Here is a 22,846-nt window from a genome sequence, read left to right as displayed (position 1 = left end):
GTTGTGATGCACTTTAAGCAGAAGTGATGCACAGAGGAAAAGATGTCATGGTTGCGTAGGCTAGCCGCTGTTAATCGGTTAGGTCTGTGATTCTAGGCAAGAATACTGTTAAGAACAGATTAAACAAACTGAAGAAGATTACGGCTACAGCTTTGCGATAACATTATTTTCTTTTCCTCTTCTCCAGATGTCAGTGAGCCAGAAATATAATTTCTTTGATGTGTTCCCTAAAGTAACATGCAAATCTCCCAAGGAAGTGCTAGAAATGGAGACACTTGGGTCTGGGGATGTTTCAGACCCAAGGATGGATGAGGAGGAATTTTGCAGTGAGGCTTTCCAGAGACCTTTCCAGTATCTGAAAAGATTTGATCAGGGTTACGATCTGGACACATTCTGTTACAAAGCATGCTCTGTGGAAGGGAGCCCAGCAGAATGCCTGCAGCAGTTCCTCCTGCACTGTGGGGTCACAGATCCCTCCTGGTCAGAACTCCGAAACTTTGCGTGGTTTCTCAATGTTCAGTTGAGAGACTGTGAAGCTTCTGTCTTTTGCAACCCTGACTTTGTCCAGGACACTTTGCGAGGCTTCAAAAACTTTGTCGTTACTTTCCTGATTTTAATGGCAAGGGATTTTGCAACACCTTCCCTAAGCATTTCCGATCAAAGTTCAGGAAGGCAGTTCTGCAGCCTGGAGAACGTTGCAGAAGAAGATCTTCTTCCTTTCCGCATTCGGAAAAAGTGGGAGACTGAGCCTCATCCATATTTGTTTTTCAACGAAGATCGTGTGTCCATGACATTCATTGGTTTCCACTTGAAGCCTAATGGGAGAGGTGGTGTCGATGCCATTAATCCTTTGAATGGCAACATTATCAAGAGAAATGTCATGACTTCACAGTTGTACAATGGCTTGTTACTCCAAAGAGTTCCCTTCAATATTGCATTTGATCATTTGCCTCGTCATGAGAAGCTAGAGAAGCTTTGCATGGTTTTGGGAATCCCCTGGGTGATAGACCCTGATGAGACATACGAACTCACAACAGACAATATGCTAAAAATCTTGGCTATTGAGATGCGATTCAGGTGCAACATCCCAGTTGTCATCATGGGAGAAACAGGCTGTGGGAAAACCAGACTTATAAAGTTTCTGTGCAAGTTGCGCAGAAGCTACCTAGAGGTAGAGAACATGAAGCTTGTAAAAGTTCATGGAGGTACTACTGCAGAGATGATTTATGCCAGCATCAAAAAAGCAGAAGCCCTTGCTAAAACTAATAAGCAGCAGCATGGGTTGGACACAGTCCTCTTTTTCGATGAAGCCAACACAACAGAGGCTGTAAGCAGCATCAAGGAAGTCCTGTGTGACCACACAGTAAAGGGGAAGCCTTTGGTCTCTTGCTCTGGCTTGCGGATCATAGCAGCCTGCAACCCTTACCGTAAGCACACACCAAAGGTGATTCAGCGCCTGGAATCAGCCGGATTGGGATACCGTGTCAAAGCAGATGAGACGAAGGATAAGCTTGGGTCTATTCCACTGCGACAGCTTGTGTACCGGGTCCATGCACTCCCACCCAGCATCATCCCATTAGTTTGGGATTTTGGGCAGCTGAACAATTTAACTGAAAAAATGTATATACAGCAGATTGTACAGAGAGTTAGTGAACACATCCCAATTAAGCAGTCTGAAGCAGAGGTAATGACAGAAGTGCTCTTTGCTTCCCAGCAATACATGAGGCAGAGGGATGATGAATGCAGCTTTGTCAGCCTGCGGGATGTGGAACGCTGCATGGAAGTTTTCAAGTGGTTTCACAAGCGCAGTAAACTACTGCTGACAGAACTGGAGAAGTTCCTTGCTGAGAAGAGATCTCCAAAGAACACCGTTGAGAGGAACAATGTTATCTGGTCCTTAGTGCTGGCAGTTGGGGTCTGTTATCATGCATCCTTGGAGAACAAGGAGGTGTATAGGAGTACTATCAGCCAGGTCCTTCCAAAACCTTATGATACACAGAAAAAGATTTTGGAAGAAATCTCCCTGATGCAGGACTTATTCCTGAATGGTGTGCACCTCCGAGATACCATAGCAAGAAACTTGGCCTTGAAGGAAAATGTCTTTATGATGGTCATCTGCATTGAATTGAAAATCCCCCTTTTTCTTGTTGGGAAGCCTGGGAGCTCCAAATCCCTTGCAAAAACCATTGTGGCTGACGCTATGCAGGGCCAAGCAGCTCATTCAGATTTGTTCAAGGACCTGAAGCAGATCCATCTGGTGTCTTTTCAGTGCAGCCCCCTCTCCACTCCAGAGGGAATCATAGGCACTTTCAAGCACTGTGCTCGATTCCAGGAAGGGAAGAACTTGGAAGAGTATGTCTCGGTGGTGGTTTTGGATGAGATTGGGCTGGCAGAGGACTCTCCCAAAATGCCCTTAAAGGCTTTGCATCCACTTTTGGAAGATGGCTGCATAGATGATATCCCTCTTCCTCACAAAAAGGTTGGCTTCATTGGGATTTCCAACTGGGCTTTGGACCCTGCTAAGATGAATCGAGGAATCTTTGTCTCACGTGGTGACCCCAGCAAAGAAGAGCTTATAGAAAGTGCAAAGGGGATTTGTTGCTCAGCACGAGGGGCTTTGCGGGTCGAACAGTATTTTTGCCACTTCGCAGATGCCTATGAAAATATTTGCAGGGCCCAAGACAGGGAGTTCTTTGGTCTGCGTGATTACTACAGCCTCATAAAGATGTTTTTTGCCTTAGCTAAGAACTCCAAAAGTGAGCCAACACCTCAAGAGATAGCTGAAGTTGTTCTTCGTAACTTTGGTGGCAAAGATGATGTCAATGCCTTGGAAATATTCACCTCACAGTTACCGGAAAAAGGAGAAATACGTGCTCATGATATCAGTAGAATAGAGCTGATACGACAGAATGTTTACAGCAGCGGCCAAGATGGTGATTGTAGGTACCTGCTTGTTTTGACTGAGAATTATGCAGCACTGCAGATCCTTCAACAAGCTTTTTTTACTGCTCGACAACAACCAGAAATTATCTTTGGCTCCAGTTTCCCCAAGGACCAAGAGTATACCCAGATATGCAGGAACATCAACCGTGTAAAGGTCTGCATGGAAACTGGCCAAATGGTTGTCCTCCTCAACTTGCAAAACCTTTATGAAAGCCTCTATGATGCCCTCAACCAATACTACGTGTACCTTGCTGGCCAGAAGTATGTTGATTTGGGGCTGGGCACCCATCGGGTGAAGTGCCGAGTACACCCAAAGTTCCGTTTGATAGTCATTGAGGAGAAAGATGTGGTGTATAAGCACTTTCCCATCCCACTGATCAACAGGCTGGAAAAGCACTACCTGGATATCAGTACCGTCCTGGACAAGGGGCAAAGAGAAGCTGTGAAAGAGCTGGAGAAGTGGGTGCACGAGTTCACTGCAGCCAATACAGAAGAGCACTTCATAAGCAAGCACAGATATAGCCCTTCTGATGTGTTTGTGGGCTACCACTCCAATACCTGTGCCTCAGTGGTCCTGCAGACAACGGAGAGGCTGAAGCCGGTATGTCCTCCTAGTAAGCTCGTGTCCTGCGTGAAGAAGGAAGCCCAGCTGGCCCTGCTGAACTGTGCTACCCCAGACTCTGTGATCCGCTTCTGCAACTCAGTGGGTTTGTTTATGGCAGATTCTCTGGCCAATATCTACTTCAAGCAGCAGCAGCACACATCTTTTGCAGACTTCCTCCGAGCTCATGTCCATGCTGGCTCTGGGCACCAAACAGTCTTTACAGAGGTGAGTGTCTTGCAGAGTCCTTTCAAAACCCTCCCAACCCGCACCGAGTTTTCCAGTTTACACTAGTGGGGCTCTGTTATGGCTACACCTGAGTAAACCTGATAACTACCTTGCTGCTTAGTGCCCAGATACGCAGAGGTGAGTATTTCAGGAGGTGTGTTGTTGTATCCTGAGAAATCTAGTACCTCTGCTGTCTGTGGAACAGTATTTGATTCTTCCTGGCAACTGGGGGTTTTACGTGAGTTTGAGCAGCTGATGCATCTCTACTTTGAAAGTGGCTCTGTCTTATTTGACCCTTTGCTTACTGGCGGGGCAATTAAATGTGTGTTTTGGGGTGCAGTCCAGCTCTGCAGCCAGTTAGCAGTGTCTGGGAGCATAGGTGATAAGGTCTCTGCTGCCTTCCTACTGCATTCCTGAGCAAAGAACAAACCTGCATCTTGCGCTCCCAGGTTACCACCTTCTCAAGGCTTCTCACCAGTGCCGACGCTGCTTGCCTGGAGAGAGAAGTGCAGGGTAAAGCGCAGAGGCCTCAGATCCTGTTCCTGCAGCAGTTTGACACAGAGTACTCATTCCTGAAGGGCATCCGGTGAGTTTGGTCCTGCATTCTCCTGCTCTGCATAGGCTGTCATCTGGGTGGAAGATGTGTGGGCAGAACATTGGGAGTAACGCATACGGAAAAGCGAGGCAAGAGGCCATGCTGTACTGAGCAGTGGACTGGCTCGGTGCAAACTGTATTAGCCCCATGATACTGGGATGGGTTTTTGAAGTTATATCATCCGTATAGGACGGGTGTTTTAATCTCTCCTTCTGCCTGCCGCAGCCAAAGCTAGGAGTTGACTACTTCTACAGTCTTTAATTTTTTGTTTTTATACTTAATGATTTCTTTTAAACCTCCTTTCACTCTTCAGAGACTTTCTTGATGCCACCTCAGGAAATAAAGTCCTTATTATTCAGACAGACTTTGAAGATGGCTCTCAAAATGCCCAGCTCGTCGCCTCAGCCAGGTAAGTCAAATGCGAAGTGGTTCCCAGCTAGCTGTTCTGTTTGGTGACTCCTCACCACTGTTTGATTATTGGTGCTGTTTTGGGGGCTTTAGAGTCAGGAATGTGTAATCCTCTATTTATTCTGTAGTGGAATGAATCTAGAAGCACTATTCTATTTCCAATAGTTTATAACCCAAGTCAAAGTAAACTAAGATGGGTCAAATTACCAGACAATCCCCTTTGAAGTGTGAAATCTTGCTGTTGGCTGCAGAAGTCATGAAGAGTTGAGGATCAAGGATGTCATTCAAAGCATAGCTAGTGGTGGCAGGCTTGGCACAGCCAGCTGGGAGGAAGGGCTGAGCGAGTTGCTTGTGTCTGTACAGGCACAGAAAATGTGCCCTCTCTTACAGAGGAAAAACGTGTGGCCATGAACTTTTGTCCGTCTTTGATCTGTCAGCAGCATTTCCTTTTTGTCGTAGATATGCTGTTGTCAATGAAATCAACAAGGTGGACCTGGGAGAAGTCTCTGTCTTTGTTTACTTTATTATGAAGCTTTCCCGGGTGGAAGGAGGAACATCCTATGTGGGATTCCATGGAGGTGGGTCTGGCCATCTCCTTACTCTTGAACTGGCTTCAGGCAATATTTCTCTTGTTCAACTACCTTTTTAATGCTTAAAATCTGGAACCAGTGGGCTGTCAGAGCTGCTTCCCTTACCCACAGAGATGGCCCCTGGGCAGTCTGTACCTTGCAGCCCTAGTCTTTTCTGTGAGAGCACCTTGCCTTGCCCGCTGACAGGTGAATCCTTTTTCTAGTCAGCTGGAGAGCAGCAAACACACACGATGCTAACTGCATTGTCCTGTTGTTCTCCAGGAGACTCCTGAGTACATGCTTACATGTTCTGCTTTCAGCAGCAAGGTTCCTGCTGTGTGTGTTGGGTTCCAAGAGCCTCAGAGGCCCAGTAGCATGTACATCCTGCCAGTCAGGGTAGTGTGCGTTAGCATGTTCAAAGAAATTGCCACTTTCCCTTTCTGCATCAGGAAGTGAGAGTAAGCGAACTCTGAATGTGAACTGCTAGCCCACAGGTCCTGGGAGATAATTCTTGGGAAGCTCTTCTAAAAGAGCATGGTGCAGGTGTGAAGCTTTGTTGGGTTTTTTTCTGCCCTCTGTTTTTAGGACTGTGGCAGTCGGTGCATATAGACGATCTCCGTCGATCCAAGGACATGATCTCTGATATGACTGCCCTGCAGAACCTCACCATCAGCCAGATGTTCTGTGAAGATTCAGGTAAAACCAAAGGTGAGCTGCCTGCTGGCTGTGCCAGCCAGTGGTGTTGATATGCCAGTGGGGAAAAGGGGGGATATGGTCCCAGACTTGGTGCTAATGGAACTTATGCCTAGTACAACATAGGTAATGGTTTTCCCTGCTCAGCATCTGGTGTTTTTTGTGGGGATCACCACAAAGCTACCAACTTGTATTTGTAGTTAGTTAGTTACTGCAACTTTGGGTTATTGAATAAGTTAAATTGCTAGTTTTCCCTTTTTTTTTTGGCAAAAATGTGGTATTAGCACTGCTCAGCACCCTGAATGCTCTGTCTCAGCCCTGGAGGCAGCAGGTGCTGCATGGCAGGGACTACTGACAAGGAGTCGCCCCAGAGAATCTCTCACTTATGTGAATGTAGATCTGTTCACTTAAACCTGTAGGAAGGTTAGAAAAGGCTTTTTCTTTCCCCTTAGTTTTTTGTTATGCTTCTTGCTTTTTCCATGCTGCCTTAAGAAATTCTGGTAGAGCTTAGAATTAGCTCTAAGTGTTGTAGTTCTTCCATTTCTTGCTGCGTGAAGCTTGACAGCCCTAGCAGCCGTAGCTGTGTTCAGAGAGGTGGATCTCAGCTATTCATGCAGGTGATGATGAATCTGACAGATGTTCTGCTGCTCTGGGATGCAGTTGCTAAATAAAATCTTGTCTGACAGAAGCAGTACCCTTCTGCACCGTTCTGATAAAAATTCTACACCTCAGTTGCAGCTCTGCCTGTGAATGGTGAAGAACAGGAGCCAAACGAGATGGAGGCTGAAACACCAGTGCCAGAAGCAGATCACTGTGAGGTCGGTGGAGAATACATGTGTTTGCTTCTCAGCTGTCCATATGGCACTCTGCTCTGTCATCCATAGGTGCAACGTGCCTTTTTGCATCCCAGTTCCCTTGAAATGCATCAAGAATATTATTTGTATCATGAATGTCAATGATCAGTCACAAAGTCCTCCCCCTGCTGCCTAATCAATATCAGCATTACTAAAGAAACCATTCTAAGAAACCTCTAATTCTTTGGTTGTTTTGTACTTGTAACTTTCAAAAATCAGTTTTAAGAGCTTCTGTTGTCTTTCTACACCCTGAAGCTGAGAACTGTGATTCTGAGCTTGCCACTCCAGCTGTTTGTGCTTTCTGGCTGAGGTGTGCATTCGAAGCTGTGCTGGAGTTGGATGTGGGCTTTGCTGTGCTGCAGCCATATTAAGACTGGCTCACATTCCACTGACAGCATCAGCTGGAGGATGCACAAGTACGAGGGTGATTGCATGTGGCTTTTGACCCCCTAGTGCCTAAGTGTCTCCCAGGGAGGGCATGTTTATCATTTCCACATTTTTTTTCCCTGAACTGCTAATTTTTTCCCTGTAAGAGTCTTAATACAAATGCTGCGTCGCATGCCAGTTTGAAAGTTGCATTGTATACTTGATAGCAAAAGAACAGCTTAGATTTGCAGCCTGAGATGAGAGGAAAACTTGGAGATGGGATGTCAGGAGGGACAGACCCTTTCTAGAGAACACTATAATCATTTTAAGAGGAATGTGTTGGGCAAGGGGGTAAAACTGAAAAGTAATGAAATTATTTTCACACTTTTCTGGGAAGGGTGAAATCCTGGACACTACTGTACTTCTGAGGACCTGTGTACAAAGCGCTGTGGGGATGCTACAGGACCAAAATGAAGATCTTAGTCGAAGCAGAAAGCGAATTAATATTCTCCTTGGCCTTCTGTCCAAAGAGGATGACTTGAAAGGTATGTGCTCCCTGGCTGCAGCAGGTAGTGTCCCTGAGCATCTAGGGGACCACCAAAACATGTAAGTTTATTCACTGGGAACCCAAAGGTCAGTGGTGCTTGCTGTAATACAGACAAGGTGGATCTCCCAGGCAATCTCCTGAGAGCATGTGTCTGTGCTCCAGTCTATCACTCGTTTTGATGGCTGTAGGGTTTTTCTTGGAGTTCAGATTGGCTTTTTCTCTGGATGTGCAAGCTCTGGTGGCTGTACCTTCCACGTTCCCGCCCCCCAGCCCACCTAGTTGGCTAATTATTGAAACAATTGTAAAATGCTGCGCTTGGTGTGATATTTGGATTTGGATCCAAAAGCCGTGGAAAAGAAAATGTAAGTTCCCTGTTGTTTTCTAGCCTCTTTCCTGAAGATAATAAAGGCTCGTCTCTCCAACCTTTTGAAGAAGCAAGAAGAAAATTCCCTTCACCCAAAAAACTGGGTGCTTCGGGAGGCTTCCAACCTCAGTGCTCTCCAGGAGGCAGGGACCTTCAGGTGAGGATAGCTGCACTACCTTGTAACCTGCAGGCTTCCAGGAAAAATCTGCAAATGACAACTGTGTGGCAGAGACAGCAGTTTTGTGTAATCTGAACGTTTGCAGTGTCAGTCTCTGGTCTGTGCTGGAAGCTCTCTGAAGGCAGTTTTATCCTCTCTTGGTCCTAAAGGAGAGTGACTTACAGCTGAATGGGCTGTACTGGGACAGGAATGCACAAGCGCTTTGAGTGGAACAGTGGGACTACTGGCAAGCCACAACTGAGAGAAATGTAGGGGGTTTTGTTGGCAATATTTTTTCCCCCTTAAAGGCAGGATTAGGACATTCCCACATACAAATGTCAGCAGTTTTTCAGGATGGCCACCTCCTGATTTGCTGATATCGTTGCTCATCTTCCCTCTGGGTTTCTTGGTTTCTTTCTGCCCCCAAAGGCACACCTTGTGGAAGCGAATCCAGAACGTGATCACTCCATTCCTGGCTCTCCTGATTGCTGTCATAGACAGAAATGGCAATCTGGAGCTGTTGGTCAGGCCGGCAGCTGCGTGGGTGACAAACCTGTGGATGTTCATCTTCAGTGATACAAAACTTCTGACTGTCCCTTACAGTGTGGGTAAGAACAGGTGAGCCACCGGAGAGAGCAGCAGGAGGGCTTGGCTGGCAGCACTGGGACCAGTCCAGCACTGGCTTCAGATCCTTGTGGAAGTTTGCTGGTTGCTCCCTGGTGCTGTGCCAAAGGCAGCAGGACAGTTCTTGGTGACTTCAAAAGTCTGTTCTTTCTATCTTATCTGCAGTATTCCTGGGCTTTGCTCTCTATCTCTTGGCATGCTCACACTTCTTACCCAGCCCCTGGAGCCCACGTGTCCTGCCATTACAGCCCTTTTGCCAGGGAATGCTTACTGAGTAAGTAAGTCCTAATGCTGCACAGTTGACAGGATGGGCTGTATTAAGGAGCCCTTCAGTTCCTTCCTTTTTCCCTCATCTCCTTCTAGGGCTAATTTCTTGCTTTCTGCAGCTTCCTGCCTCCTGCCTGAAAGTGTTTCTCAGGCAAAAGCCCAGTGCATTAATGACCTTTTAATTTCCTAGCTCTCAGCCAGAGATAATTCTGGTGCAGAACAACATGATGGTGTCTGCTGATGCTGGGAATGAGATGCCCTTCAGCTGGAGGATAAAGGAGTACTTGGATGAAATGTGGCTGGAAGCTCAATACATCCAAAACACCGAAGGTGAGAGCCTGGCTTGAGCTCATGACACTGACCGTCTCCATCTGCCTGCCCTATAAACTCTGGTTTGTCACTACCATGCCTTTACCCTCTTGTGACCCTGGCATCACCTTCCATCCCACTGTGCTCATATGAGCCAGCAGAGCTTTGTGCAACTAGCTTTCCCTTGTGCTTCTCACTATTAGTCTCTCTGGCATATTCTGTGCCAAGAGTTAATGACAAGGTGAGATTCCATAAATACGATACTGGTGCCTGGGCTGAGAAGGCCTGGCTTCAACTCCCTCTGCATGAGAAGGCTGCTGTGTGCATCAGTGATTAATTACGTGTCAGTCTGTTTAGGATAGAAGCTGTGTCAAACCCAGCCTCCTCCTAATATTCAGCTCTTTTCTGCATTCTCATTTTCCAGACCAAGCTGAGAAGTTTGTGGATATCTTCCAGAAGACTGCACTGGGAAAATTTATCTCTGCTCTGACTGAGGAAGAAAGGCAGATGCTCTTCCAGTGCTATATCACAGACTTCATTGTCTTGACCATTGGCGTGTCCTCCGTAGAGGAGCTGCAGGTCAGTGTCTGGAGCAAGAGCTGGAAACCCTTTGGGCGGAAGTGGAGTATGATGCCAGTGAACATGCCTTTCTGTATCAATGTTGCTTTCTCAACCAAAATCCCCCTCTGAGACAGACTCATAGTAAGGTAGCTACAAAGCAAATGCATTTTACAGTGGCTGCAGAGATTGCTGAGACCTTACTCAGAAAAGCAGTTCCATAGGAGCACCTATGAGGATTGACACATCATTTAAGGCTGTATTTGTAAAGTACTAATTATCTTCTTTCAGAGTTTTCCAGGATTACCAGTACAAAATGAGTTATAAAAGGTTTTTTAACTTTGATTTTGATTTTTTTTTTCCCTAAACTTTCAGTGTCTGCGAATTGCATTCTTATCCTGCATAGAGGAATGGAAGGCAACATCTCTCAGAAGAGAAGAGACAGTGCCTTCCGTGCCTTGGGTGCACGTTGGATACAATCGGTTCAGGAGTCGCCTGCAGAACTTTGCTAGGATCCTGGCTGTACATCCCAATGTGGTTGCCTACCTCAATAACCAGGAAGAATATGGAATACCACATTCAGAGATGGTAAAGTCACTACCCCAGGCATTTTGTGGTCCTCAGCCCTAGCAGAGAGCTGTCTTCACTGAATTAGCTAGCGTTCAGTCTCCTTTTGATTTCAGCAACAGTAAAGTAGGAAGCACAAGCTCTGTCAGGGTCCTCAGTATTAGGAATACTCTGCTGTTATCATTGTTACTAGCAGGTTTTGAAACAGTTTGCCCTGCTTTCGCAGAATCAGTTAATAGGATGTGCTCCAAATCATGACCATGAGAATTCCAGAGCCTAGGATAATCAAGTAGAACATTATTCAGTAGAACATATGCTGTAGCAAACCAGATCAAGAATCCAAGGTTTGTAAATAATTCTGAATGCAACTGTTGTGTTATACTTACACCCTGTGTGTGTATCTAGGTTTTAGATGTGTTGGCTGCAATGGCATGTGCTGAAGAGCTGGAGAGTCAAGTGCAGACAGCCCATCCAGAGAACTGGCTGCAGAAAGTGAAGAATCTTCGTATGCCCATTGAATATATTTGTAAAGACAAGGATTTACAGAGCAGTGGGAGTCGGTGCTGTCAGCTGCTAAAAGAACTCAAGTATGTACCACAGATCTGCTCGCAATCTTGATCTTTTGTCTTGCCTTGTTCTTATTAACAAAGAACATCAGTACACGCTGAAAGCTGGTGCTGCTCTTCTCAGATGGAGATTTTGAAAACCATTCCAGGTTCCTGCTAGACTCAATTACATACCAAGCATCAAGAATCAAATTATTTTTTTTCCCCCCATCTCTTGTAGATTCTCCCGCTAAATCTGACAGTATCATCCAGTGCATTCCAGCTGGGTTCAGGTGTTATTTAAAACTCTCCTTAGGTTTCTGTTAACCAGCAATGTCTCCTCCCCACTTCATTCCCCGTATGTAATGACTGAGAGATGGGGAACTTGACTGCATCTAAGGTGGAGTCTTGTCTCTTGGAAGACAAGCCCAGAGAGTTACCCCAGTTTCTCACAGACTTGTTTGGTTTAACCAAAGTGAAGTAAGTGTAGTTAATTGTGATGATTATTTTTTTCATTATTTCCTTGATATAGAAGTCAGAGGTGTGAGCAGGTTTTCGCAGCAGTCCTAGTTCTGCTGCAGCTGTCTACAGGACAGGCTCCTATGCTGTAAGCTCACTGTGTTAGGTGCTGTTATGTGTTTTGTCCTTGACCAAAAAGCCAGAGCTGATACTCAAAGGGTAACGCAAGAAGTTGTGTGAGACATGCACAAATGCTGTAGTGGTGAGCATGGAAATCAGTGAGATGATTAGACTGACCTGGTACTGCACTTCCATTCATGCTGTCAGCTCACAATTGTACTTTTTGAAATCATGCTTTCTTTCACACAGTGTCTGCTGGAACCGGGTTTTCTGCATGTCTATGTTTGTAGAGCACGTCTTGGTTGGCATCAACACTCTGATGCCAGAATTTGAGAATTTAGTGAAAAAACATACTTTGCTTCTTGCCGAGGTAAGCAAAGATATGATTTTACCTCTTCCCTGTTTGCTTCTGCTGGTCATGTGAATTTTTGTCTTGGATATTAGAGCCGAGTCATTTAGCTTTGTCCTTTTCCTCTGCAGTGTTTTCAGCGTGATTCAGACATGAAAACTCATCCAACTTTTGTTGCAGTGATGAAAGTCCTGTGCCAATGTAAGGATGAAGTCAGTAACAGGCTATACAGGTACTGACGCTGAGACAAGTCACAAGGTCTGGTAGGAGTATTGCGTATGTTGCCAGCGTATTTCTGGGTGTAAGGCAGTGCTGTATACAATGCAGTGAAAGCCTAATGAAGAACAATAACTTCAATTTTATTCTACACCCTGAAACTAAGCAGTTAGCCAACTAGTCTTACATTATCTCCTCTTGGTCTAGTTGCAGATGAACATCTTAAATGCTTTTGGTAAGACAACATTGAAGCCGTTGTTTTCGTTGCTATTTCTGAATTACAGATATGGTCTGAAGGCATGTCCGATCTGCCTGGGAGAGCCGAAGGGTCCAGTCTGCCTGCCTTGCTACCATGTGTTCTGCCAGAAGTGCATCAGGACATGGCTAGTACCAGCACAGATGCATTGTCCATACTGCAGAGTTGCCATGGGGGATGTTAATTTAGATATCTCTGTGGAGCTCAGGTACTCAATTCCCTCCAAGGTGGAAGCATTGCAGTGAGGCTAGTTGTGTGAGGAAATGCTGATTTGCAACTCTGAAGTTGTCAACACGTCAGAATGGGTGGAAGGAACTCTGCTACATTCTTTCTGGAGCTGGAACAGGTCCTGTCTGCTTTCTCCTTATTGCTTCAGAGGAAGGGAGGAAGTTGCTTTGGCCCCTGTAAGAAAACTAGTTACAAACCCATGAAAAATCATAGAATGATAGAACCGTTTGGGTTGGAAGGGACCTTAAAGATCACCTAGTCCCAAGCCCCCCGCCATGGGCAGAGCTTCCTGTCAGTGGGAACTTCACCAGACTGCTACAATTTCTCAGGTGTGATGGGTAATGGCATCACATTGCCATTTGTGATCTTAATTGTCAATGTGATACAGCTTTGCACACAATACTACTGAAGTGTTGCACAAATCCATCTTGCTTCCTGGAAAGCTGGAAAAGGATGTCACCTTGGTGACTTTTTCTTGTGTCTGCTTTGCTTCATCCATTACTTGTGGTTCTGTATTTGAACATTGTCCTAATGCTTTTTACCCTTCCCCTAGTGAGGCCATAGCAAGAAATGCCCTGTTCCGGCAGAGATGCAATAATTTCTTCATAGATGTGGTCACGACTATGTGCTTCAAGGACAATGAGCCCCCTGAGGCAGAGGTGATCCAAGAGCTCCTTAATCTGCTGTTTGTTCATAGAAGCCTCCCAAAAGGTTCAGGTGAGCTCCCTTTGTCCTGATGCTCAGCCTCATGGAGCTGATTCTCTTGCTACTTTCTCTCACCTGCCAAAGTTATCTCTTTCTTATCCCAACAGATCACCCTGTTATCTACACAAAACTTCTGTCACCATTTAATGATGAAGTGGATGAAACTCCCATCATCCGCTCAGTAATGCTGAAGCTTCTCTTGAAGTACAGGTGAGCACAGTCAGTCAACTGATGGATGTTACTCTGGGGGGTGGTTCAGCTTTGGTTTTCATGACTTCATCAAACCCATCTGATGGTTCTCCTCACTTCCATGTTATTCATTGAATTTAAATAATTACAGGTGAAATTCATCCTGTGCCTGTATTAGTTATGCAGCTTAGCTGGCTTGTATGTAGCTTGTTTTAAAGTATCTGACCAGTCTGTGCCAAAGTTTACCTAGCTATTCTTAACGTAAACCTGTGCTGAATGTGGATGGCTTGGGTAGCCTAAAGGCAGCTGACTAGTTGATATGCTCTAGATCAGCAAAGCAGCAGTGCTCATCCACAGATACTTAATCAAGAATGATCTTTTTGTATGCTTACACAGACCTCTCAATTCACAGTGGCTCTTCCAGCCTCCCTTTGCAGTCAGTGCACAGAAAGCCATTTCTCAAGTGTGCTTATCTCCTAAATCAGATGCTTAAAATAGGTCAGATGACTTGTGCCCTAGAAATGCTAATTTAGCTTTGTTGATGATAAAAAGCTTAGCACAGACTGTGAAGCTAGATGACATCTGGCAAAACATGGCACAATTGTTTTTCCATCTTCCAGATAGATCCAGAGTGACCCCCATGGATGTAACTAGCAGTTTGATCATGATTTAGAATATTAGTAGCTGTCAGTATTGCAGGTGTGACAAGGAGGTGTTTCTCTCTCCCCCGTAGCTTCAATGAAGTGAAAAATGATGTGCAACACTACCTGTCCCGGGTAGAGCACAATGAGATCCTAGAGAAAAACGATAAAAAAGAACTCTACTTGCTTTTTGTCAACTGCTTAGAGGTAAGGGTGCTGGATAGGTAAGAGCTGGGCAATAAAACTGTTGCAGGAATAAAAGTGTCAATACTAGAAACTCCTCGGCCATTTTAGGCAAGTTTCTTGTGCGTGTAACTAGCTGCCCAACTAGAAAGCCCAAAAGAAAGTTAATATCAAATCAGTTGGTCAGAACCTGCTCTCCAGTAACGAGCCTTGCTTTTCGAGCTAAGGCTTGTGTGCATTCGCAGTGTTACATAATTTTTTTTTCTTGGACGCCTTGGGCAAGTGTCTTAAGTGTTAAGTGAGGCCCAAGAAGACTCGCTTCGACATAGTGCAGCAGGATGGGATTTCTAGTTTCAGTAGTCCACTGCTGGACTACTGTCTTGTTTTTGCAGACACTTTTTGTTTGCAGAGCTTGAGATTATTATGCCGTTTGGATTGTTCCCTTGCATAACTTTTAATGCATTGGACAACTTTAAGCAAACTTGATAGCAGGGTTTCATTTCTTATGGTCTTCATTAAAATGGTGACTTTGTAGATAGCAAGAATACAGATTTTGATCCTCAGGCAAAGATGGGTGGAGCTTGGCATCTTGGAACATGTGATGTGTGTCTCAGCATGTGTGTGGCCAGTCAGCATGCTCATACTACTTGTGCTCAGCTACATGCTTAGGAAATGTGGGAGAGAGCTTGGGTGCATTACTGAAAAGGCTGTTTGGTGATGTGGCAGATCTCTCTGGTGCTTATCCTAGAGCTCTTGGGGAGCAGCCAATGGCATTGGGGTGGAGGGTGCTGAGAAAGACATGAAAGTTTAATGTGCTTGATGCAGTGGAGATAATGTCCCTTGCAGTGGTACTTTATGATTTAAGCAGTTCTGCTACTCATGCAACATTCTGGCCTATCTTTAGGATTCCATGTGTGAAAAGTCTGAGGGCAGCCTTGGATATGAGGACAGAAACTATCTGCCTAGAGACAGAGGCTTTCCAGAGAACTATTTCCCAATGAACAATCAAGAAACTCTTCAAGAATCATCTGTTGAATATCTGCAGGCAGTAGCCAAAGTTCGCTTGTACCTGAGTAAGGCTGTAGAGCTGCTCTTTGACTTGCATGAGCGCACAGGTAAGTTTTAACTATTCTGCTGTCAAATGGAAATGCTGTATACAGAGCAGAGTCACTGTGGGAGATGGGCTGGACATGGTAAAGACACCTGTGCCGTGCTAGAACTTGTTTTGGTGCATGGCCAAGAATGAGTGCATCAGCTTTCTTCTCTCTTCCGTTGGGAATGCCAGTCACTATTTGTCCTCTTTACCACGTGTTGAAGCGCTCTATAACTAGCAGCAAGGCTGTGGCAGTGACCCCTAGGGTGCAGTTACGTAGCAGTTGTGCCTTTGGAAGGAGATTTATCTTACCCTCCAAGTGCTAACAATGAAATTTTATTTAGAGCCAACTAAATTGAACTTTAATGAATAAATGAATAAAGCATAAATGATGCTTCAGATATGTGACTGCTTATTGTTTTATATGAAAGAGAGCTTTGTGCAGCTAAAAAGGATGAAGAGATGTAGAGGAATGAAGCTGGGTTAATTAATATTGATAACATACAGCTGTGGGCTGGCTTCAGGGGCGGTGGGTTGGCCGATGTAGATAAGGTGCAGCTGTGGCTGGTTCTGTTAAGTGGTTGGGCAGCCAAGGAAGAGAGAGGAGAGAGAGAGAGAGAGTGCCCTGGATGAGGAGAGACTAGGAGAAGGCAGCAGAGGCACTGGCATGAAGAGTATGTTGGTATGTGATGGTAAAAGACCTTGTTACAGCTGGCTAGTTTTGAGAGTGCTGCGACAATGACATACTTCAGAAAAAATAAAAGAAGTTTTGAGCTGATTTGCTGACTCAAAGGAGAACTCAAAGCAGTCTCAGATTCTTATGCTGTCCATGAAGCATCAAAGTGTGGTAACATAACTAATTTCAAGGGACTTCAGTGTCCAGCCCCTGCATTGAGGATGTTAGGCTAGCAAAACGCATCCCAGGAGATCACTCTTAAGGAGCACCATCACCTTGGCAGTTGAGGTAATGGAAAGCCATTACTGAGCCAAGATGGAAGAGCTCCAAGAATGAACTACCAGTGAACGGGAAAACTTCTCCTTGAGAGAAGGAAATGGGAGTCATCCTCTGTTGAAGAATGAATTATTGTCTAAAATCTGACTGAGGAAACACTAGATAAGCATCTGAGGAAGAGAAGGCTTTTAAGTTCTCCTGTATAATTAGTCAGTACCAGTAAAAGGGGCTTGATGCTACAGCTAGCACTGACAGAAAAGTTTTACAAAGTAGAATGTGGTTTTGCCTCTTTTCTTTTTTCTTCCCCCGCTCCAGAGCAAGACCAGGTAGAGGAGAAGCAACGTTACCTGGGAAATGTGAGGGTGTTCTGTAGCCTCACCAAAAATGACTGGCATCGTGTTTACTTAGTCCGGAAAATTGCTAGTCAGTATGGGATGGAATTTGCTCAGAAGCTTGTCACAGAGGCGCAGTTTAACTGGGTGTTCCCAGCAGAAATTCTGCAACAGGTAAAGAGGTGTCTCCTTGGAGATGGCTCTGGTCTCCTCTTAGTCTCCAGTTTGTGCTGCTTTGGGGTGTTTCTACTGTTGCGTGGCTTTTGGGGTACTCACTACATTGGGAGTGGTTGTGAAGATGGCTCGTCCTTGCTCTCTGTGGAATGGAGTCTAAGGCAGCAAGAAGCCGTTTGGGTTGCCATGCCTGCCTGCTCTGCTGTCTCTTTGTGAATGCTGAAACACCACAGTTCTTGGGAGGAAGAGGAGGTCCTGCCTTGTCCAATGTTGGTGAATGGTCCACAGTGCCCACCATGGGCTTTTCCCTTTGTAGGTACAGAACAGCCAGTCTAATCACATCGATCGTTACCTGGCATGTGGCAAGAATTACAGAGTCCTGCGTGATGCTGTGGGGAAAGCCATGATTGAGTGCAAGATTGAGGGTCTTCTCAAGGCAGAGAAGGTAGGGCACGCTCTCCTTACCGTAATCCTGTTGTGGATTCTGCATGGTCAGTGTTTAAGCTTTGTGTTTTTGTTGGCAGTGCCTCTTCTAGTAGAGAAGTCTTGGATGCCTTTGTTTGAAAGTTACTGTGGTGGCTGCTGGCACACATACGTTTGCTTTACTTTCTCACCTGTGTTCTAGCATATGACACTTGGGTTATATCTCATCTTGCTTTTCTCCCTTGTAATCTATTGTAGCAGTTTGTTTTGCAGTATGCAATACAGGCACCTTGTAGCCAGCTGCTGGGAGAGTAGGCAGATAATCAGATGCTTTTTGCCCTCTCTGCCTTCCTGTATCTGCCTCACCTTGTACCTTGCCATGCAAAAATCAAAGTGATCTCTGTGTAATTGTAACCTTTTTCCAGTATGTATTCTGTGTATGAAAATTTTCAGAAAGAAGTGTGCAAACAATGCACCTTTGAATGTCTCTGTACTATCTATTATCCACTGGTTGTGACTTACTCTTTTTTTTTTTTCCACTTGCGTGTTGATTTGATTTGCAGGGAAGGCATGTGCAGGCTGCTGCCTAGTGAGATTGCAATTCCAACTGGATGTTAGAAGAATAAAATACTTGAGAGGTTTCTGAGATATAACTCTCAGTCAGCTTGAGTGCTGGCAGATTACTCATTTATGGCTTGAACAGCCATTTCTGCATGATGTGCCTTTGTGGGGAGAACTTTTACCACAGACCTGCTGAAGCCTGCACACCCAGTAACTTTAGCTGTGACAGCTATAGCCTGTTCTCTGCCATACCATCAGTTCCTCTTTTCTAGGCATCTAGCAGCTCCCCGGCTGTACAATCTGTCCATCTGCTCCTGGCTATTTTCAGGGAGGTCACTGCCCTGTACGGACTTAGTGACTCGAGTCTTCATCCCAAACAGCAGGTAAGATACTTCACTTTGGAAGCTTGTGACAAACGTGCTTCAGGGATAAGGATGAATAAGATTTGAGTCATTGGTGGAAGAGCCTTTTGTTCTTCTGCCCCAAATACAGTTATGTCCTGATCTGAGCAGACTGGAAATATTTTCAAAGCAGGGGCAACGCAGCATGGGAAGCAGCTGATAGTCCTCTTCAGTTTGGTGGGTAATATCATGCTGGCTTGATTTCTTTTAAATATGTGCTTCCAGCAAACGGATGCTATGACTGAGTTCATCCAGAACTCCCAAGTCCTGAATTCTCCAGACCTGCAGCACCTTGCAGGTTCTCTTGTGATGAATGCACTGCCGTTTTTGATGGTGGATCCTCAAAGCTTAATCCGCAATGGAGCACTGATTGAAATGGCTGTTCACACCACTGCTGTCCTGCTGTGCGGGCAGAACCCTGTCCTGCAGCCCCTGAGGAATCTGGCGTTCCATCCGCACACCATGGAGGTAAGGAGCTTTAACTGAGAGGACAATTCAGCTTATTTCTGGTTCTTCCATGTATCTTCTGGATCCGCTGTAACCTAACCTGTCTTAACATCAAAAGCACCAACCTGTTGTTTCAGCGGTGAATTACCGATGTATGGTTTCTTCAGTGTTGTTGGGATTAATTAGCACAGCACAAGCTCTGGACTTGATACCTTTTCAGAGTACCTCTGCATCCTGAGCAGTATCAGGCAAATACTTTGTGTGAGTGAGCAAGTCTGAAAGCAGTTGGCAGGTCACACTGTGGAGACCTGTGTGCTGTAGGGGGTGATGGCTCCTGGAGCCCTGGGCTGAGTCAGGGTGGAGGGATCTGTGCCTCTACTTCTGGCTATCCAAGCTGTAAGGAAAAGTGCTAATACACACCAGGGTACATCAGGCCATCCCCAAGAGGAATCTGGTTCAGGGTGTCTAGAGAGTGCACATGCAAGTCTAAACAATACTGACAATTATTAAGAGTGGATTTTCAAAGGCAGAATTTGAAAATGTGAATGTATGTCATCTGCATGACCTCTGCTTTCAGATGTTTCCATTAATGAATCAAGAACCAGTGAGTGACTGCTACAGGAGAGAACTGATTTATAGATTCACTTGTCATCTTTTTTCCTTTTTCCTCCTTAGCACTCTTTTCTGCCTACAATGCCAGAAGATATAGTGGCTCAGGCGAGGGCCTGGGAAGGAGTGGCCACTCTGCGCTGGTACAGTAAGTGCTCCTGGCTGGCTGTGAAACAAACTGAAGGATAATCCCTGGGTTTTGAATGAAGCTGTTCCGAATGTGAAGACAGACACTCTCCTCAGCATGAGTTATCCTTTGTAAATTAAGATTTGTAGCTATGGTTTATGTGGGTAATGCACCAAAGTGCTTTGAGCTTCTGCACTCTCAAACTTTGTAAACAACTACAAGCTTGAGACTAAACAGAAGACCTGTCCTCTTACTTCTGGCAGTGTTTAAGTGCTGTGAGCAGAAGAGCAGTCCTCTGCCACCTTCAGCTCTGTTTTCCACAGTAGGATCTTACTGCGGACTAGGAATCTGGGTGGGGGAATGTTCACGCTTACCAGCCCATTTGGTACTCAGTAGCAGAATCTTTCAGGCTTCCATTCCTTGTTTCTCAAGGAGAGAAGCACCGAAAAATTCTTTGTGTTCCTACATGGGCCTATTGCTCCTTTTGAGATTTGGGATGTTCAGTGCCTTTGATTAGATCTTGGAGTGTATTTCTTGCTCCAAGATAATGGTCCATGTGAGAGGAATTAACAGGGATTTCATGAATGTCTGTCTTGTAATACTGTCCTGTTTTGTTCCTCTTTCTTGGTAGCATGTCCAAATGGCCACCCCTGCACTGTAGGAGAGGTAAGAATTTGAGACTGATGGGTTTTTAAGCAGGAGGTGTTTTCCACAAACTAGTTTTTTTTACTGGTTTTAATGTTTTATTGCACATTGGTTCATCTTCTAAACTCTATATTACTAATCATTCTGCCATTGTAATGTAAAATTTAGAATAGCTTATACCATAAATGTAGCAAACAGGAAAGGCAGAGGTCCTTTGCAAGTATATGGCAGCTTTTGAGTTAACCAGTTACAGCCTGGATTTTTTTTTTCATTCTCTTTCTCTGGTGGAGAGGCTCTTACTCTGGAATTCAGTGTTCTCATTTTACCTTTTGCTAGTGTGGCCTCCCAATGGAAACTAGCCGCTGTCTTGATTGTGGTGCTCAGGTTGGAGGGGAACAGCATAAACCACTGTGTGGCTTTCAAGAATTCCGGTATGCTTTCATTCATTAACCTTTTCGGCACTAAATGATGCAGTACTTGCCTGTCATACTTTCAAGGCAAAAGGTACCAACCACTTCATGCTGCTGTCTGAAAGGTGGGATTCCCGGTTGGCTTGGACACTGGTCTCTGCGGGAGAAGAGGCTGAGCTGTTAGGAGTGCTGGTATAATTCTAACTCTGCAGAAACTGGCTTAACATAAGATCTTGTCAAGCTGCTGGTTTAGTTTTTCATTTCCCTGCTCATCCAGGCTGATATAAGTTACGTGGTTTTACACCAACATATAGTAACAGGCAATGCTTTCTTAAATGGATCAGCATGACTGAAGAACTTCTACCAAAGCTCCCCTCCTCCTTGATTGTCTGGATCAATACTTTAATGTACTTACACAAGGGCTGTAAGTTACTAATTCGAACAGCAGTGGCTTCTCGTCAGTCCAGCATGGAGTTGGCTAATCTCACCCTACAGGGCTGGATGTTGCCACTTTCCTAGAAAACATATTAGGAAGAGTTGTCTAAGGAAGAGTAATCAGCCAGCAAAACCAAATAAATTGACTTGTTTGTTTACAAAACTTACTGGAAATCCTCATTCCCCTGCAGCACTTCTAACTGGCAGCTTCTATGGCATTCAAAGAACTTATGGGTCAAAAAGACAGTAGTGGGTATCAAAGACATCTCTTGTGTGTCTTTTGTTAAGGCAAAAAAAAATAAATCTCTATATACTTTCCAACAGGAGAAATGAAGACAGAACTCAAACTGGCCATATACTTGGAGATCCACAGCAAAGAAAAACAGCGGGAGTGTCTGATCGAGCCATGTCCCCAGTTGTCTTTGTTCTGATGCGCTTGCTTACACATTTGACAATGTTACTGGGAGCTACAAAAGATCCTCAGGTACCTTCCAATAATAGTGGCTGCATGAAATGTAGTGAAACCTTTGTATGATGCTGGTCCTTTTCATCATATTGCCAAGTAACTAAGGCAGGCTTTTTAGATGCAAGACCCAAATTCACTTCTTTGCCGGGAGTGATTTTGGTTCTTTCATGCACTTGCATGTGTGCAGCTACCCACATACCTGCCTTTATTTGTTCAAGTGGTAGGAATCCTCTAGGATGCAGTTGACTTTCTGGTGAGACTGTAGTTCTGTGCGACATGTGCTTGAACTGGGTGTTGCTGGCTATGCTTATTCTTATCTTTTGTTGCTCTTTAGTCATTGGAAAAGATAATCAAGCCACCAGTGAAGAACTCAGTGCATTTCCTGCAGCAGCATATTCAGGAGGACTTGGCACAGCTGACAATAATTTTGGGGAAGAGTGTGGACGATTCTGTCAACATCTTTCATCTTGTCCTCAGCAGCCTTCTCAAGGACCCCCATCAGCACCCAGGCCAGTGTAAGGAAAGTGACCTGCTATATCAGCATTTTAAGGGCAGCCCTCATTTACCTTTGCTAACAGGCTGTTTCTAACAAGAAGCAGCTGAGCTGATGAGGAAGATCCATAAGTCTAAGGGTTGTTTCTTACTGTAGGGGGTGAAGAATTTTTGGCTGTTTACTTCTCTTTTGGTCAAGTATTTGAGTTTGCAGGGTTTGATGTATAATTCTGGAAAGGAATTATTGAATAAATAACCTCATGAAATGTTGACAGAGCTTTCAGCTCACAGCAGAGGTAGCTCATGCTGTGTATGTATATATACTATACTGCCCTCTGAATGACTACCAAGAAGCTATTTGGTAGAAGAGGGATGGCAGAGTATGGTTCACAGTAGAATCTGGAGTTGAAGTTGATGAGTCATCGTCATAGAGGGATTTATATGTAACAGCCGTATTTTTAGTGTGTAACAGCACAAATCAGGATTCCAAGTGCTGTTCTTTGATCTGCCACTGATTGTGCTCTGACCTTGGACAACTTGTGTAACCTCTCTGGGATTATGACTGACTTGTACAAATGTCCACATAATTCAAATGAGTGACTGGACTGAAGCTTCTGAAAACGTGCAATCACTGTGTGCTGTTTTGAATGACACTCTCCAGCTAGACCAGGATGTGCTCATCCAGCTTCTAGGATCTCTGTAAATGGTCTTGCCTCGTCATGCTAACTTGCAAGGATG

The 22,846-nt window shown here is 44.9% G+C and overlaps 1 protein-coding gene across 2 annotated transcripts in view; it reads left to right on the top strand.

Annotated features, from left to right (window-relative positions):
* RNF213 (ring finger protein 213) overlaps positions 1–22,846 on the top strand; it is a 54,737-nt gene that overhangs the window by 25,914 nt on the left and 5,977 nt on the right. For both annotated transcript variants that reach the window (XM_040582174.1, XM_040582173.1), the window contains 29 exons: positions 188–3,772; positions 4,222–4,358; positions 4,681–4,776; positions 5,235–5,353; positions 5,930–6,052; positions 6,770–6,855; positions 7,655–7,802; positions 8,190–8,325; positions 8,755–8,943; positions 9,407–9,546; positions 9,950–10,104; positions 10,459–10,671; positions 11,056–11,237; positions 12,024–12,144; positions 12,255–12,355; positions 12,624–12,803; positions 13,377–13,540; positions 13,636–13,738; positions 14,451–14,565; positions 15,446–15,656; positions 16,902–17,092; positions 17,409–17,537; positions 18,349–18,459; positions 18,703–18,945; positions 19,600–19,681; positions 20,292–20,326; positions 20,642–20,736; positions 21,475–21,634; positions 21,951–22,131. In XM_040582174.1, coding sequence (XP_040438108.1) covers positions 188–3,772; positions 4,222–4,358; positions 4,681–4,776; positions 5,235–5,353; positions 5,930–6,052; positions 6,770–6,855; positions 7,655–7,802; positions 8,190–8,325; positions 8,755–8,943; positions 9,407–9,546; positions 9,950–10,104; positions 10,459–10,671; positions 11,056–11,237; positions 12,024–12,144; positions 12,255–12,355; positions 12,624–12,803; positions 13,377–13,540; positions 13,636–13,738; positions 14,451–14,565; positions 15,446–15,656; positions 16,902–17,092; positions 17,409–17,537; positions 18,349–18,459; positions 18,703–18,945; positions 19,600–19,681; positions 20,292–20,326; positions 20,642–20,736; positions 21,475–21,634; positions 21,951–22,131 — 7,531 coding nt within the window. The remainder of the gene's footprint in view (positions 1–187; positions 3,773–4,221; positions 4,359–4,680; positions 4,777–5,234; positions 5,354–5,929; positions 6,053–6,769; positions 6,856–7,654; positions 7,803–8,189; positions 8,326–8,754; positions 8,944–9,406; positions 9,547–9,949; positions 10,105–10,458; positions 10,672–11,055; positions 11,238–12,023; positions 12,145–12,254; positions 12,356–12,623; positions 12,804–13,376; positions 13,541–13,635; positions 13,739–14,450; positions 14,566–15,445; positions 15,657–16,901; positions 17,093–17,408; positions 17,538–18,348; positions 18,460–18,702; positions 18,946–19,599; positions 19,682–20,291; positions 20,327–20,641; positions 20,737–21,474; positions 21,635–21,950; positions 22,132–22,846) is intronic.

Source organism: Falco naumanni, chromosome 1 (genome assembly GCF_017639655.2).
Source record: "Falco naumanni isolate bFalNau1 chromosome 1, bFalNau1.pat, whole genome shotgun sequence".
Lineage (NCBI taxonomy): Eukaryota > Metazoa > Chordata > Aves > Falconiformes > Falconidae > Falco > Falco naumanni.
This window is presented reverse-complemented; position numbering and strand designations above follow the sequence as displayed.